General features: G+C 39.3%; 1 protein-coding gene across 9 annotated transcripts in view; it reads left to right on the top strand.

The window, feature by feature from the left end:
- Positions 1-16,025, top strand: part of ptprea (protein tyrosine phosphatase receptor type Ea) — a 303,826-nt gene that overhangs the window by 228,448 nt on the left and 59,353 nt on the right. For 7 of the 9 annotated variants that reach the window (XM_063071813.1, XM_063071815.1, XM_063071816.1 and 4 more), the window contains 2 exons: positions 3,539-3,611; positions 10,284-10,357. In XM_063071813.1, the coding sequence (XP_062927883.1) occupies positions 3,539-3,611; positions 10,284-10,357 (147 nt within the window). Of the gene's footprint in view, positions 1-3,538; positions 3,612-9,727; positions 9,847-10,283; positions 10,358-16,025 lie in introns of those variants that run through there. The other 2 variants (XM_063071818.1, XM_063071817.1) reach the window with 2 other exon arrangements.

Raw genomic sequence — 16,025 nt, 5'->3', positions numbered from 1 at the left:
AAGCGCTGTTGGTTGAAGTTGTGCTGTGAGAATGCCACCCTTCTACTCTTGCTGCTTGGGTCAAATAGTACCAAGATGTCCTTTAGTCTGTCAGTCACCAAGGCCCACTGTGTGTCCGTTGTACTTGTGGAAGGCAATACAGACAAAAAAAACAGAAAATAATGCGTCTCCTTGATTATCAAAACTATATCAGGTCTTCCTGTCTGCAAGAAATATAAATCCATTCAGTGTGACTACCAGTTGTTCTTTTGGTGGATGCTAGTGTTTAAGATTTTGCTTTAGCTATTTCATGCTGAACTTAGTACTCTGCTCAGACACATCACCCATGGTCCCTGTTTGCTCTCACTTACCTGAGACTGATGAGAAAAGCTAAGCAGGCTGAGCCATACAGCTCGGAGGTGTCTAACAGTCTGGCAAACAGGCCACAGGTGACACTTCCCCTGCAAAGCATGCGCAAACATCCAAAGGGGTAAGGGTGGAGGAGAAATATCTTCTCCCATCAAAGTTCACCAAGCCTTAAAAGAGTTTTCAAATATAATATTCAGAAACAATTACCACAACTTTATTTTTGATTATTTAAAGGAAATGTTTCTTTCCCAAAGTAAGTAAATATATTAAGAAATAATGTTTATAAAAATGACCTTTCCTCCTAACCTCCAGGTTGGAAATGTCCAGTCAAATGAATGGGCTCTCATATTCTGTGGGAGGTCCATATGGAGTAGAGTGACAGATGCATCAGCATCTTATAGTGAGCCCTGAATGCTGGCGGGTCCCTTTGGAGCCATCAGCCACAGGCAGCACAATTCAGCTCATTGCGTATAGCAACAATGATAAAACAACAGACGTTGCCTCTGGGTCTTTCACAAGGGAGGCTGGAAATTGAAAGTTGTGCCTGGAATTTGCTGCCCTGCAACTGTAATCTGTGAATTTTGATCCAGCATGTCCTGGCATGCTGCTTCATTATTTTGTGATGACAATGTGGACTGTTTACCTCAACAATGTGGCTCACTAAAACATCCTGAACTGGCCCCGCACTATTAAAGAACACTGTACAAAATTCATTCAATCGGTAAACACGTTATGGAACAGGCAGTTGCTAGAAAGAGTCAATTGGTCGATAAAAGGTGCTTTAAAAAAAGGACTTAAATAATTAATGTACAGAGATCCGACTCTGCAAATAATCTGGCTCCACATGGGTTCTTTCATTTTTTGTTTTGCAAATTTCTGATGGAGAAATCATAGCTCAGATTTTATGCTTAGTGGTGAGGAAATGGTGCTCAAGTAAGATTTCAGATCACATCAGTACTGCTCTTATTGTTATGCTTAAATTGGTAAAGTGTACATGGAGTCATCGTTTAATAAAATGTTGTTTTTTGAAAATAGCAGTGGATATGAACAGATTAACTCAAAAAAAAGTTTGTCCAGTAAGATTTCCCCAATTCGGATGAGAATTTTAACCTGGTATCTGATGGGTGTTCATTTCCCTCTACATCACAAGGATATGCATGTTGTGAGGTTAATTGGCAGGTATAAATTGCGGCTATAAAGTGTTGGTGGGTGGTAGAAAAATCGATGGGAGTGGGATGGAGGTTTGATAGGCAAATGGAGGGAAGTGGCCGAACACTGGTAAGTGAGACTTTAATTAGCATGGATGAGTTGTGTGGAAGAGACTTTCCATGCTGCCTGTCTCTATGACTCTATAACTCTAGCTGGTTATAAAGAAATACTTGGTCGAATGGGAGTACTCTGAGAGTTGCCATGGGTTTGATAGGCTGAATATCCTCCTGTGACATCAACCCCAAAAAGCATGGCATTACCAGGTCTCTGATGCTGCTTTGATTGCATTGAAGATTGTGCAACAACTATGGTGGAGCAGGGTTTGACTGAGATTTGAGATTATCACCAGCATTAACCAGTCATAACAGCGAGCATTAATCGTGCTAATATTACAGTTCAATAGAATTTTAAAATGTGTAGTTCTGAGTTTCACTGATTCCCATCTTGAACCAGTTACATTTCTAAACAATATCCTACAATTAATTTGATGCATCCATGAAACATTAATCTCAAGATTATGTATCACAGGATTTCATTTTGTGAATAAATTATGATGTGCTATAACAGATCAAGACAGCAGAATGGTGTAGTGGTGGGGTTTAGATTAATCAGCACAAGTGTGAGATTTAATTCTCTGTGAATGGCAATAATAGTTGTGCATTAATCCTGGAAAGAATGTTCTCTGTTTTCTTTATTTGTATTAATGTATGAGAAACTTATTGCATAACAGAATGTATTAACTTAGTTCCAAAATTGCTTTCCAAAAACTTCCTGTAAAATATAAACCATATAGTTCAAGGGGTTATGGACTATGTAGTGAAGAAGTGGTAAATAGTCCTTCAAATTCTAGAAATTCTGTGCCTAGAAACTCTAAAGCATGGTTCAATATATTTTGTGCTTTGTGATTTAGAATTGTATAAATTCCATTTGGCACAGGTCAAAGCTTGTTTCAGGCTGCCAGACATATGCAGTGACTTACAATAGCAAGCAATACTTTTGCTGACATTGCTTGTGCAAATTTGTTTGAAATGCATGTATGGCACACTAAGGATGTCCTTAAAAAGGTGAATGTGACAGCTCAATTTAATAGTCGTCCGGCTTTTGTTGGACCATCACTGGGGTTATTTGAGATGCCCAGCTTTTTTCTAGCAGGCTCAATTTTAGTGTCTTTTCCGAGTGAATGCTCCCACCTGCATTTACCTTCAGCCACTCTTGCAGCCATCTGTCATTATCTTTAGGCATGCCAATCCTCTCCCAATTGTCTTCCCAAACAACAAAACTGGCGTGCTTCTGGTTGTCACTACAATTGACCTGAACTTTCCCCTTCCCATCTTGCTAATTTCCTCAAACGCCAACCCAATCTGTGTGCTTCAGCTTCTATTTTTTATTACATTTTCTCCCAACAATCCGATCAACCTCCCTCATGAGTGTTCCCCCTTTCTTCCCCCATCCCATGATGTTGTCCATCATTTCTTTGTACTCCCTTTTCATCCCATCCTTTCCCACCTTCAATTCCCTCCTAAATTATTTCTTTGATCATCTCCACTCTGCAGAGATCACAGAGAAGCAGCCTTTGTGCGACTCTCCTTGTGTAGGGCCTATCTCATCTTGGATCTGAACATGTGATTGAATATCACTGCTAAAAATCTCAGTAAAAGCGGAAGAAAGATCACATGACTATGTTGTTATCCCTCGATTTGTAACCCAGGGAGCGGGAAGCGCAGAATCAAATATCGCTATGATGATTGTACATTCTAGTATCAATTGTTTGGTGACAATAAAGTATAAAGTATAAAGTATTTGAGGCTTCCTAAGCCCAACCGCTGTATATGTCTTCTGGGGAGGAACAATAGGGAAAAGATTAGCTAGCACTCTGACTTCTAACCACTAAACCTGAAACATATATCATGTTGCATATTTACTGAAAAATCCTGGTTTTAATGCATCTAAACCTGTTTTCAAAATGACTTTCTCTCTTTAGATCCATACATTGCTGTATATGTAATCGTGCCACTTCTGGTGGTGATTTCAATCGCAACTATTCTTTATTTGCGGTAAGGTTTTGGATTTTTCATATTATAATTTTTATGATTTCTCTGTGGAAAGTATTTTTCATTTTCTGGGCTAAGATTTTTTATGCAATCTAAATGTTACTGCATATTATACGACTAGCTCATACTAAGCTCCCCATTGTAAAGTGTTAATGAGTTGTTTTCAAGATTTATGAAGTATATGGTGAGGGCATTATTCTCGTCTATTGCCAATCATTTTTAATAATCCTGCAGTACTGACAAGGGAGCTTAGTACTTCCTATACATCATCTGCTATTCACACTCTTGCTGATACAGTGGATTTTATTGTATCTAAACATACCCAGAATGTTTTACTTCATCTAAATGGGTGAACATTTTAATTAAAACCGAGTGCAAAGGAATTACCTAAGAAGTAAATCACATTGAGTTACTCCCGGAGGTGTCATGGTCAAAACACAAAAGGCTTCAATTCTACACAAGGTCATCTTGGACTTGGGAGACATAAGATCAGTGTTTCTGAAGCCTTTAGAGGTTGAGAATAACACTGAGGTTTGACTCTCTTCTAGTTTGTTCTAGGCCAAAAAGGGGGAGATATAAAAAGACGTCCAACAAAACAAATTAGAAGACATTTTAAAAAAATCTTAATACCATGTTACCATGAAATAAGAAAGTAAGGATGTCCAGTGTATAAATGGAACTAGGCCATTAGGCCTCTAATCCTTCTCCAGTGTCAATAAGACCATAATTGATCTTTTACTTCATTGCACTTTTCTTGCACTAACCCCATATCTAATGATTTCTATAATAACCGAAGTCCATTTACTTCTTCATTGAATGTATTCAGAAGCTGAGCCTCCACAAGCCTCTTAGGTAGAGAATTCCAAATACTTACCATTTCCTTAGTGAAGAAGCTCCCTCTTATTGCTGTCCCAGTTTTTAAAAGTAAGGCACCTGGTTCTAGGCACCACACCCAAGGAGAACATCATTCTCGTCAAGTTCTGTAAGAATTTAATGCATTGCAGTGAGGGCTCCTCTCCTTCTTCTAAACTCAAGGGAGCTTTCCTTAATAAAACCGGAATTCACACATTCAATCTAGCAAATCTTTACTGCACACCTACAAATGCAAATATATCTGTTCCTGTGTAGGGATACCAGTTCACAATATTCCAGATATAGTCTCACCAGGGACCTGCATAGTCAGAGAAAGGCATCTCTACTGTTCTACTTAAATCGTTCCGCAATAAATAAAGCCTAGTCTACTATTCACCTTTCTGATCGGTACTGTATCTGCATTATAACGTTCTCCTGGCCCTCTGAACACCAACGCCTCTAAAACTCTCATGTATATATTATTCACAACCATATTGAATTGGGGTTTCACTTTAAGAAGCTGGTCTGACATGATGGCATGGTTATGTAAGGATCTTTAGCACACTTTTGTGTTTAGGCTTTGAAGTTCAATAAAATGCGTTATGGGTTTTATTAAACATAAAATGCCTCACTTCGTTTTATTTGCGAAAACCTACAATACTATCTGTTGTTATATTTCTCACCAGAATACTCCTGTATTCTAGTTTCCCTTTCTATTATCAATGACCTATTCTCTGCTGTATTCTGATATATTCCTAATCATTAGATATGCTGCTTATTTTGAACAAAATTTGAATTACTTTTTCCTTTGATCTAATACTATCTTCAGGTTTGCTTGTCGCAGTGACTGGACCATTTCATCTTTTACTTGCTGCAAAGCAAAATATGTGACTTATAAACTATACTTTTAAGTATTAAACATTGCTTGTTCACTGTCATGTCTGTTAATGCAGTTTTCCAATCTACCAGAATCAACTCGTGCCACATCCCTTCCTAGTTTGCTTCATTCAGGTTTAAGATTGAACTGAATCATTTCTGATTTTAATGTAAATTTCTATCATATTATGTTCACTGTTCCCTAAGGCAACTTAACTAGCAGATCTTTAATTAAAACTTTCTCATTACAAAATACTACGCCAGAGAGAGAAAAAAGATTCTTTTTAGTTTCCAGGAATTCATGTTACACATTATTACTGGAAGTTTAGTTTATAGATCTATGTGTATTAAATTCTCATGTTTATTGTATTGATCATGAGTGCAAACCCTTGCAGTGAAATAGCATGTTGATCAACAATCTAGTGGTCCAGAGAAGATAATAGAGATTGGGTAAGAGCTAGACCAACAACAATAGCATCTACACACACTTAATTTGGATAAAAAGTCCTACCCCAGGGAGCAGTAGAGGAGATTGTGGCAGAATTGAGAACAGAGATAGGTCGCCTGTTATCAGCGGGTGTGACCACCCCCCCCCCCATGTGATGGAGCTGATGGGGAAGGGACGGATTCCCCAAGGGGACGAAAAATACGGAGGGCTGTTGGCAGCAGGTGTCACGCCAGAAGGAGAGTGAGCCCCTGGGTACCTCAGCAGGGAGAGTCGTTGGGAAAACCTAGAAGAGACCCAGTGAGGGAACGGCCTGGTGTCTCTGGGGGAACATGTTCCCAGCAATGTACCACGGAACCCCTGAAAGCGAACGGCCCAACTCCTGAAGGCTTAGTGGGTCCATGCTCCAGTGTGTCGCTACGATTAGAGGGTTTTTGTGCTAAAGCCATACTCGACACGGAGTCACAGGTCACGTTGTTGTACCATTCATTTTACAACCGGTATCTGAAGCATTTACCATTGACACCATTCAGGGCACTGGAGATCTGGGGGATTAGTGCTCGTGATTATCCGTACGACGGTAATTTGTCAGTGAAGTTGGAGTTCTCGGAGGCCAATGTGGGAGTGTCTGAGCTCCTTGATACATTGGTGCTGGTTTGTCTGGGCCCCGTTGAGAAGGGCAGCATTTCAATTCTGGTGGGGACCAACACCCCTCTTGTGAGGAGGCTCATGGGGGCCTGCAAGGAGAAGGCTGGTGAGAGTTTACTGGAAACATTGTCCATGTACCTGGGGTTTCAAGCTGCTTTTGAGGAAGTGCGTGGCAGCATTGGGCCGGATACTGAATTTAAACGAGGGACTGTGTGGTTCACCCAGTCGAAGCCAGTGGTGGTACAGCCCGAGGAAGTAGCGAGAGTGATGGGGACCCCCAGATTTCCCAGAGTGCCTGAGGGGCGAAGCCCTCTTAGTGGACGCTCCGGAAGACTATGGGGGGAGTCAAGATTTCCTGCTGGGGGACTGGTGAGGCCTGAATTGCAGAAGCCCTCGGATATACAGAAACGCAGGATGGCAGTGATTGTCAGTAACACTACGAAGAGGGAGGTCACCTTCAAGCGGGTGATGCCTCTGGCGCATTTGTTCCCGGTGATGGTAATGTCTAGTGCCCCTGTGAGACACGCCGGGGAGGAACTATTGGAAAAGGGGAGAAAGTTGACCGCTGAGTCATTCAACTGGGGACTCCCTGGTTCCTGCGGTTGGAAGAGAAGGCTGCTAGAGAAGATGTTGAAGCTGGAAGGTGTTTTTTCCAATTGTAACTCTTGCTTTGGCTAGTGGCTTAATATAGGGGGCGATAGCCCCCAGCCCGGCCAAACTTAAGAAATCTTGTTTGGGTGGATGCTGCGCAAAATGTCCCCTGTTACAAATCAGTACCCCGAAATAGCAAACAGTACACAATATGCAATTAAACGATTAAGCTTTATAATTCTTACTTTGACTATATGGTTAGTAAAGAAATGAAAAAAGAGAAAAAAAGGGGCCCAATCTTATTTAACAGTCTGTTGCGCAATGTTGGAGCTCACTGATAAGCCGATTGTCCACCATCGACCTCCTCCGATCGTCACTGCCCTTCGGACCCTCGTTCCAAGTCCACCCTGTCCAGCGGTCTACCAACTCTCTCCATTCGCTTCTTCCCTCCTCATCTCTCCCCGGCAAAAGACTGCGAAAAACTCTCTTGCAGACTCACAAGATAGAACAACAGCATTTCAAACCCAGTTATCTCTAGTTATAACCCAAACATTGCTGCTACAGAGAAACCATTACATTATCAGTGAAACCTTACAGCATGTTACACAGCAGTGAAATCCTACAGCATGTTAAAACTGCATCACAGAGAAAAGGTGAAATCTGATTTGAATGAGGAGATGTCAGGAGAGAAAACTAACACCATAGCCAATGAAATATGTATTGTAAAAAGCCTTTGAATGAAAAGAAAATGATGGAATGGTTTAAGAAGGAGATTTGGAGCTTGATTGGTTACAGATAGAGAATGAGAATACTGAATAGATATAAAGAGGAAGATGGGATTAATATATTTAAAACATTGGGGCGCTCAAAACCAAATTATGTCTGTTAGGACCAGAGGGTCGGGATTGGTGTGAATTAGTGGATAAATGGGTTATGGAGAAATGAAGCCCATTCATTTACATAGCATTAGATGCTCCATATCATCTATCAGAAGACACTATTTTAACTACAAATTCATTTTCTATTACAAATACCCACTAGAAATAGTGAAGCAAGGATAGCCCTTACAATTTTATTTGAGCGGAGCTGGGAAATGGCTGCTGTTGGGACATGGCATGAAGTCAAAAATTATTACCAATGATCCACAAAATCATCTATATTCATAGGACAGAAGGACAAATGAACCAATGTCAGTGTCCTCCACAGGATTAAGGTTTACGCATTTTCATTTGAGCCGCATTCATATGCCCAAAGCTAGACAGGCAATATAAGCAGTCTATTGAAAGCTTTGTCATGGAAGAGATTAGCAAGTAGACAGAGGAAAGAATTGAAAGAGATGCTCAAATCTGTTTTAAAGAAATAAAATCCATCCATTTGGCTTCTGGGATCTCTGGCCGTTGACTGCTTCTCGTGAAGAAGTGGCATTTGGGATGGCAAAGGGAGTATCAAGGCCATACATTGGGAGCACAGCATTCTGTGTGGCAGGAGGAATGAACTACTTCACCACCTCCTGCCTCTTCAGTTGTTCCTATCCTATCTGTGGAAGGGTTTGAGGTTCCAACATTGGCCTTATTAACCACTCAAAATCCACAAAATCTAGAAGTAAGTCATCCTTGACTCCAAGGGACTGCAAAGTTGAAATATGGGCCAAGTATGAGGTCAGCATAGCACTCTTTAAGTAAAAGCATATTCATCTTATATGGGAGTGTGAGCTTGCAGTAGAAGACTACCAAAACCTCTGGAATAACTCCCTCACAATACCCATCCAATTATTGCAAGAATTATTTGTTAAGTGACTTCACTGCTCTACAGCTGGAAGTGTACTGCTTTATCATCCCAAGACTCCTCTGGAGTTGGTTGTCAAGGTCGAACTGCCAGGGGAGGTACTGACAACTACAAGAATTGGTAATAGATCGACAGGGCGTACATCTCTCTGAAACTGCTTTGTTAGGTTGTGACACAAACTAATACCACAGCACTATTTTAAGGTCCTCATTTTCATATTTCCTGATATTGCTGGCTGTGAGAATTCTTCAAGCTGATTGGCTGCTAGCTTAACTTGATGTCATCATGGTTTGTGGGCTTTGGAGTTACTCAACCGCCAAATAAGAATTAAGTTAATCTGAAATGACAAAATCACTGGATTTTGTTGGTAATTTTGTTGAGCATCAGAATTGGCCAATGTTATTATTTAACAGATTGTAAAACCCGGACAGTCATGTTTCCCCTAAGCACTAATTTCCTCCTTACCACCCGTGCTCTCTCACACTATTGAACTACCTGAATGAACATATACAAAGTTACATCTGCATTAGTAATACTTCCCTCATATGAAAGTGAAGCCAATTAGCAAACTGCACTCAGATCAGAAAACTGACATAACGTTTCATGGAACAATGACCAAATTGTTTTTACATATGGAATGTAAGAACAAATACTTGCATAATTTTTCCAGTAAGCGGTCAATGCCAGAGATACCCCAGCTACTTTTTTTTTAGTTTTCTTTTCCTGTTTTGGACCAACAAAAGAAACGCAAGGAACAAAAGAAATGCACACATCCTTCATGACTAATCAGAGGTACAGCAAAGCTAGATTTAAAATCTCCATTCGCCAAAAGGTGGAGCAGTACAACTTGTGTTGCCACCGAATAGGAAATATCAAGATTCAACGCCCAACCCACCAATTCAAACACTGATGCTGTTGATAAGGTCCCAAGAGGGTGCATTGAGACTGTCTGGAGGAAACGGGCTTTTACGGTACAGAAGACAGAGATAACTTGAACGTGACATATCAGAATTCTGAAAGGTTCCTGCTCCTTTCACAAGGGTAACGAGTGTTAACACAACTAATGCTAAGCTGCTTGTGTAGACTTGCTTCCTAACTCAACTCAGTTACTCATTTCCTTTTCTGCAGGTTGAACCTTGCCTGGGCCTAACAGATTTCTAGCTTTCTTTCTCGGGCATGTTTTGTTGAACAACTGGATTTATTTTGTTGATCTTTTTTCAGACATCAACTTGTAAAAATATTGCGCAATTTATATCTAATAACTTTCTGAGAGATTAATCTGTTCGAATCCTATGGTTGAAAATCACCTCATAGCTGAGTTTTATTTTATATCAAGTCACCACATTAAAAAGGTTAAATGTAACCAAATTAAATGTGTGAACTTAAAAAGATAATCATATTAATCTCACTTTAAAGCAAATGTTTTAATGAAATTGGAAATTTCCGCATAGATGTTTATGGTTTATGTTTTCCTTAAGATTAATAAGAAAAAGAAAAGACGTCATCATTGGAGGCGAGAAGAAGATTCCAAATGGTATTTTAGAAGAACAAGGTAATTTGAGTTGTTTTTTTTGCTGCAAGTATGAAATATAAACAGGAAACATATAGTTATTTTCTTTATCAGCAATCAAGTTGAAGGAAAATGTTAATTCAAAGTTCTAGGAAAAGGACATTCTCCGAAATTGAATATCTGTCCGTTCAATCTAATGAAACAAGCTCCCATCCAACCTGTAACCCTTTCTTTAAATTGAGATGGACAGATGTACCAGATGAATATATGTGTATTTCCACTTTGATTTTATACTTTTGAGTTTTGCGTTTCAGCTATATTTCAAATCTGGATTTAAAATACGTACTGAGGCGTGTTGAGATATAAACTGAGTTGCTGACAATGGCTGACGCAAGTTATGCACAGCACAACCCTCGTGCTTCAAAACCACACAGGAATGGCCTGCAATCATACTTGAAGCTTGTGGCATTTCCTGATACTAATTAATCAAGTAAACCAGACAAGAGAGTGGCAAATGTTTCTGTATACGAAATGATTATTCTTGGTAAAATGCATTCTGTTTCAAAAACATTACCCAACTTTAAAAGATTATTTTATAGAAGGTTGTCTACAGAGCAGGCACCAGGAGATTAATTTTTGAGTGTGAAATCGCACATAGGATGTGATCTTCTTCTTATAGTCCTTGAGGCATAAAACGTCATCTGTAATTACCTATTTCATTGGGGATATTTAAAGTCATTGAGTATATTTATAGTGCAGTTTGATAGATTCTTGATTAGTAAGGGTGCTAAAGGTGACGAGGAGAAGGGAGGAGAATGGGGTTAAAAGAGATAATAAATCAGCCACGATGGAGTGGCAGAGCAGACTCAGTGGGCTGAAGGTCTAATTCTGCTCCTATATCTTATGGTCTTATGGTCTTTCCTGTACATGAAGTGTCCAAACATGGCATGAATTATGCAAGGGGAACTTCCATCTGAGAACAGCACCCAACTGCTGATTTCCCTATGAAAATAAATCACAGAAATATAATTAATATCTAGTGTAGATGACATTCGAGAAAAGAGGACTTCATACCACGATGTGTCCTGCACCTAAGCCATTGAAATGGATCATAGAAACATTACAGTACAGAAGGGTGTCGTTCAACCCATCACTTCTACTAGAGCACATCACTAACTCCACCAAATGGCCCTTTGTCCAAAGCTTTGCAGAATTTACTCCACCATATATTTATCCACTTCCCTCTTGAACGTCATAAGGGAATCTGCTTGGAACCTAATGTAAAGAAGTGTAAGGTCAAACACTTTGGTTGGAAAAATTAAAATGCAGACCATTATCTAAATGAAGAGAGACTGCAAATAAATAAAATAAGGAGGGATTTAGTTGTTTTTGTGCATGAAACATGTAGATGCAGCAAATATGATCTCTGTTTCCATCTGCCCCAGACAAAGGAAACATCACCCCTGAATCTTCTTGGTCAAACCTGTGAGGATTTTATGTTTCAATGAGACCATCTCTTATTCTGATACAAGGAATTAGATTTTTTTTCTAAATGGGCTTTTTTAAACCTGTAACAACAACATTGTAATTAAAATTGATTCCAAAGAAATTGTCAAAGAGTGAAAACATGTTGAGTTACACTCTGCTACTTCATGGTCGTAAAATAAGTGTAATTTCCATGCAAGGGCATTTTACAGCACAGGAGGCATGAAACCAGCATTCCTGAAGGCTTTGATGGTTCAGAATAACAGTGAAGTAGGCCTTTTATTCTTGTCTCATAAAGCAATTAGCAGGCATTTGAGAACGCTGTTAAGGCTGTAGTGCTGTGGTTAGAATATATGAACATAACAAAGGGTGGGATGGTAGTGTAGCGGTTAGCACAACGTTTTCAGTACCAGCGACACAGGTTCAATTCCAGCTGCTGTCTGTAAGGAGTTTGTATGCTCTCTGGGTGCTCCAGTTTCCTCCCATAGTCCAAAGATGTACCGGTTCGTAGGTTAAATGGTCATTGTAAATTGTCCTGTAGTTAGGCTGGGATTAAATTGGGGGATTGCTGGGCGGCGCAGCTCGAAGGGCTGGAAGGGCCTACTCCACATATCTCAATAAGTTTAACACAAAATAAATAAATAAAAGAAGCAAGAGTAGATCCTTTTACCTTTTGTGCCTCCGCTGCTGTTCAATAAGATTATAGCAGATCTTTAACCTCACTGCCACTTTCCTGCACTAATACACATCTGGAGTACTATGTATGGGTCTGGTCTCCTTCCCTAAGAAAGGATTCACATCTGTCTGATAGAGGTGCTCACCAATTTAGCATCTGGATGAGAGAGTTTGTTGTCTGGGGATGGATTCGGCAGACTGGACTTGTGGAAGAATAAGGCTGGCCTTACTGAAGCAGACAAAATTCTGATGAAGTCTGACAGAATAAATGCAAGGATGATGTTTCCCAGGCTGGGGTGCCTAAGATCAAGGATCACAGTGCCAAAATAAAGAAGTCAGCCATTCAGAACAAGTATGAGAAAAAAGTTCTTCAGCTGTAGAGTAGCTAACCTTTGGAAATCCCTACCTGAGTGGGTTGTGGAGGTTCAATCACAAAATACATTAAAAGCAGATTTTTGGATATTAATTAATTGGATATTTTTGGAGGGTAAGAGGCAACTTGACAGATGATAAGATGCATAGTTAGAGTGGAAAACCTGTGCCTTTTTCCCAGGGCAGCCAGTGGCTAATATATGAGGACATACTTTTAAGGTGATTGGAGAAAAGTATGGGGGGGAGTCACAGGTAAGTGTTTTTATGCAGAGAGTGGTAAGTGTATGAAATGCACTGCAGGCATGGTGGGTAGAGGTAGATACATTCGGGACATTTAAGAGATTCTTATGTAGGCACGTGGATGAAAGAAAAATGGAGAGTACTTGGGAGGGAAGGATTAGCGTACCAAAACCAAAGCTGCTGAGAGACTGAGTGAGGGATTTAACACTATATGATGTACTTCCAAATAAATGAGTCCCAGGTCAAACAAAGTATATTTGATCCTCTCTTACAAAACCAGCAAAGACAAGCATTCAAAAATAGCAATAATGAAATTAACAATATTAACGAAGTTTGCAGAATTAGTGATATAAGTGTAATAGCAAAGTTAGCAGTCAACAGAAAAATATTCATCCCCTGCTCAGTCTTTCTCTAACTAATCTAATGGCACAAAGGGTGACTATACTCATTACCTCTACTAGGCCCAAACCTATGTGACAAATTACTGTTCCTCAAAGTAAAACTCGCAGCTGGAAGTGCAATACAGATGGAAAATAGATACCATGGCTCCTGCAATTGGATTGACTGAACCTCCACAAACCGCTCAGGTAGAGATTTCCAAAGCTTAGAAGTCTGATAGAACATCATGGGCCAAAGGACCTGTACCGTGTCCTACTGTTCTGTGTCGTGTGTTTAAGGGAACCAGGGGATATGGGATCAGTGCAGGAAAGTGTAAGACATCAGGCACCATTGTATTGAATAACAAAACAGGTGTGAAGGCCGAAAGAGATGACTGTTTCTGCTTCTCACATTCTTAAGGTCTTATAAATTGAGGCTAGGTTACCGTCCTGTAAGGGCCTATCTAGGATGGTGTTCATTGAGTGTTTGAGATGAGAAGGATGCAGGCATTTTCATATGGAAAAGAGGGAGCAGGTAAAAGTGGCATTTTGGAAACATTTGGAAGATTGAATATTAAAAGGCAAATTGGAGAGGACTATATATGTAAAACAACAATCTCCAAATTAGTGATTATCAGGGCTCTCATCTGCAATTGGGTTGCTTTACTCTGCAGTTGAAAGATGTTAGCATGTATATTACTCTGTGTGTGTGTGTGGTCTGCTGTGGTTGTATGGTTGTTAAAATGTCAGTCTGCATTGGTAAGTTTCAAAAGGTGCATTAGAATTCTGAAATTACTCACATTTAATGATCTGTAATAGAAAAGTCATCGTGATTTGCATCTCCAGGTCCATTGCTCAACACCATTTTATCATACCTTTTTATGATCTCACCAATTCGTACGTTTATGAAACTTAATTCATAAATATTAACTGATACATAAAGAACAATACAGAGTCTTATACAATGAGATTTCTAAATTAACAGGAATGATCAAACCCGTATTGTCTTATTTTTTTCCACAAGACAAGATTAACACATTTCTCTTAGCATACTTTTTGTTCTGATCATATTTCATATAATCGACATCAGTGAATATATTGTACAAATGTGACTGAGATCAAATTAACATTTTATTACACACTTTATAGGCCTGTGACAAAAATTAAACGTTTTAGAGAAAAAGATGATGAAATCATCATCTCCTTAATAATGAAATCTTTCATTTTATTTCCTTGTTCCATCTCTTGGGAAAAATCATAGAAGTTTAATTGACAGTACCAACCTCAGATTCATTCTTTTTGAGGCAAAAATAACTATCGTACTAAATTAGGGATTCTAGAAAGTGCTTGCTTTTATAGTTAATATTGTAATATTAATTAGATGTTGCTGGGGATGAGTTCTGCAATCACATTGCCCAGGTTTTCACCTCTTTAATTATTCCTGAATCTTCAATGTTTTGATCTATCCAGGCAACACAAGGAGCTGAATGAAAAAAATTGAAGCTTTTTAAAAAAAAATTCTCCCCATATTCAAAGCTATTTGACACTCGCCCTGATCTATCCAATAACCCAGCTAGACAGATAGCACCTCTGTCTGTGAATTCCCTAAGCAATCAAAAGCACTCATGTATAAGCAAATTTGGACTTCATCTACCTGCTTCATATCTGGAAAGGTATAGCCTAAACTGGAGCTGTTATATGTGGATCTATCTGTAGGAATCACTCACTAACTGTGTATTTGAAGTGACAAAACACGATTTTGGGTTAGCACCAGCAATAACAGATCTATATTGCTAACTGAGCCACTTGCTTAAATTTAGTTTTGTTTAAACTAGTATGCTAAAGTAACTTTTAAGAACAATTCTCGCATAGCCAGATCTGCCAATAATCTAGTTAAGCAAAACCTGCTCAATTGTTTCACAGAATTTTGTTACTCATTAATTCAGTCAACCAACATTTGTTCTTAATATAGCATGATTCCACCTTACATACAGAAAATAATGACAGGTAATTCAAGCACTGAGCATGTGACCCATTCTCATCACACTGAGCTTTGATCAGTGCTGAGATCTATAGGTGCTAAAACCATCAAACTATCATTGTCTATATGCATTAAGAAATTTGAATAGAAAAGCCATTTTGAGAACAATTAGATTGCACCACTGAGACACTGGCTGGAGTACAGTAGACTTTTGCCCAATGTCAGGTGGGCATCTAAAGACATGATCCAGAACGCAGCAGCTGACAGAAACTAGTTGCAAAAAAATTTAGCCTCTGTTTTCAGCTCACAATAAACAGCATGCCCACCCTGCAGCAAGAGTCCTCACAGGGACATAGACGTTTTGCTGACAATCTCTGTTTTTCTGGGTTAAACACTATCTGCCATTTCTCAGCCCATGAAGCTTTTTACACTACTGCTAAGGAGAGTGTTCCTTACGGTCTAACCTGACTTATTTGCATAGTTTGTCTTCTCTTGCACACCGGTGGCTTGCCAATCTTGATCTGTACTGTATAGTTCTTTGTAATTTCTATTGAATTTCCTTTTTCCTGTAAAATTTCCT

Source organism: Mobula hypostoma, chromosome 19, assembly GCF_963921235.1.
Source record: "Mobula hypostoma chromosome 19, sMobHyp1.1, whole genome shotgun sequence".
Lineage (NCBI taxonomy): Eukaryota > Metazoa > Chordata > Chondrichthyes > Myliobatiformes > Myliobatidae > Mobula > Mobula hypostoma.
The sequence above is the reverse complement of the archived record's forward strand: the minus strand, read 5'-3'. Positions and strand labels throughout refer to the sequence as shown.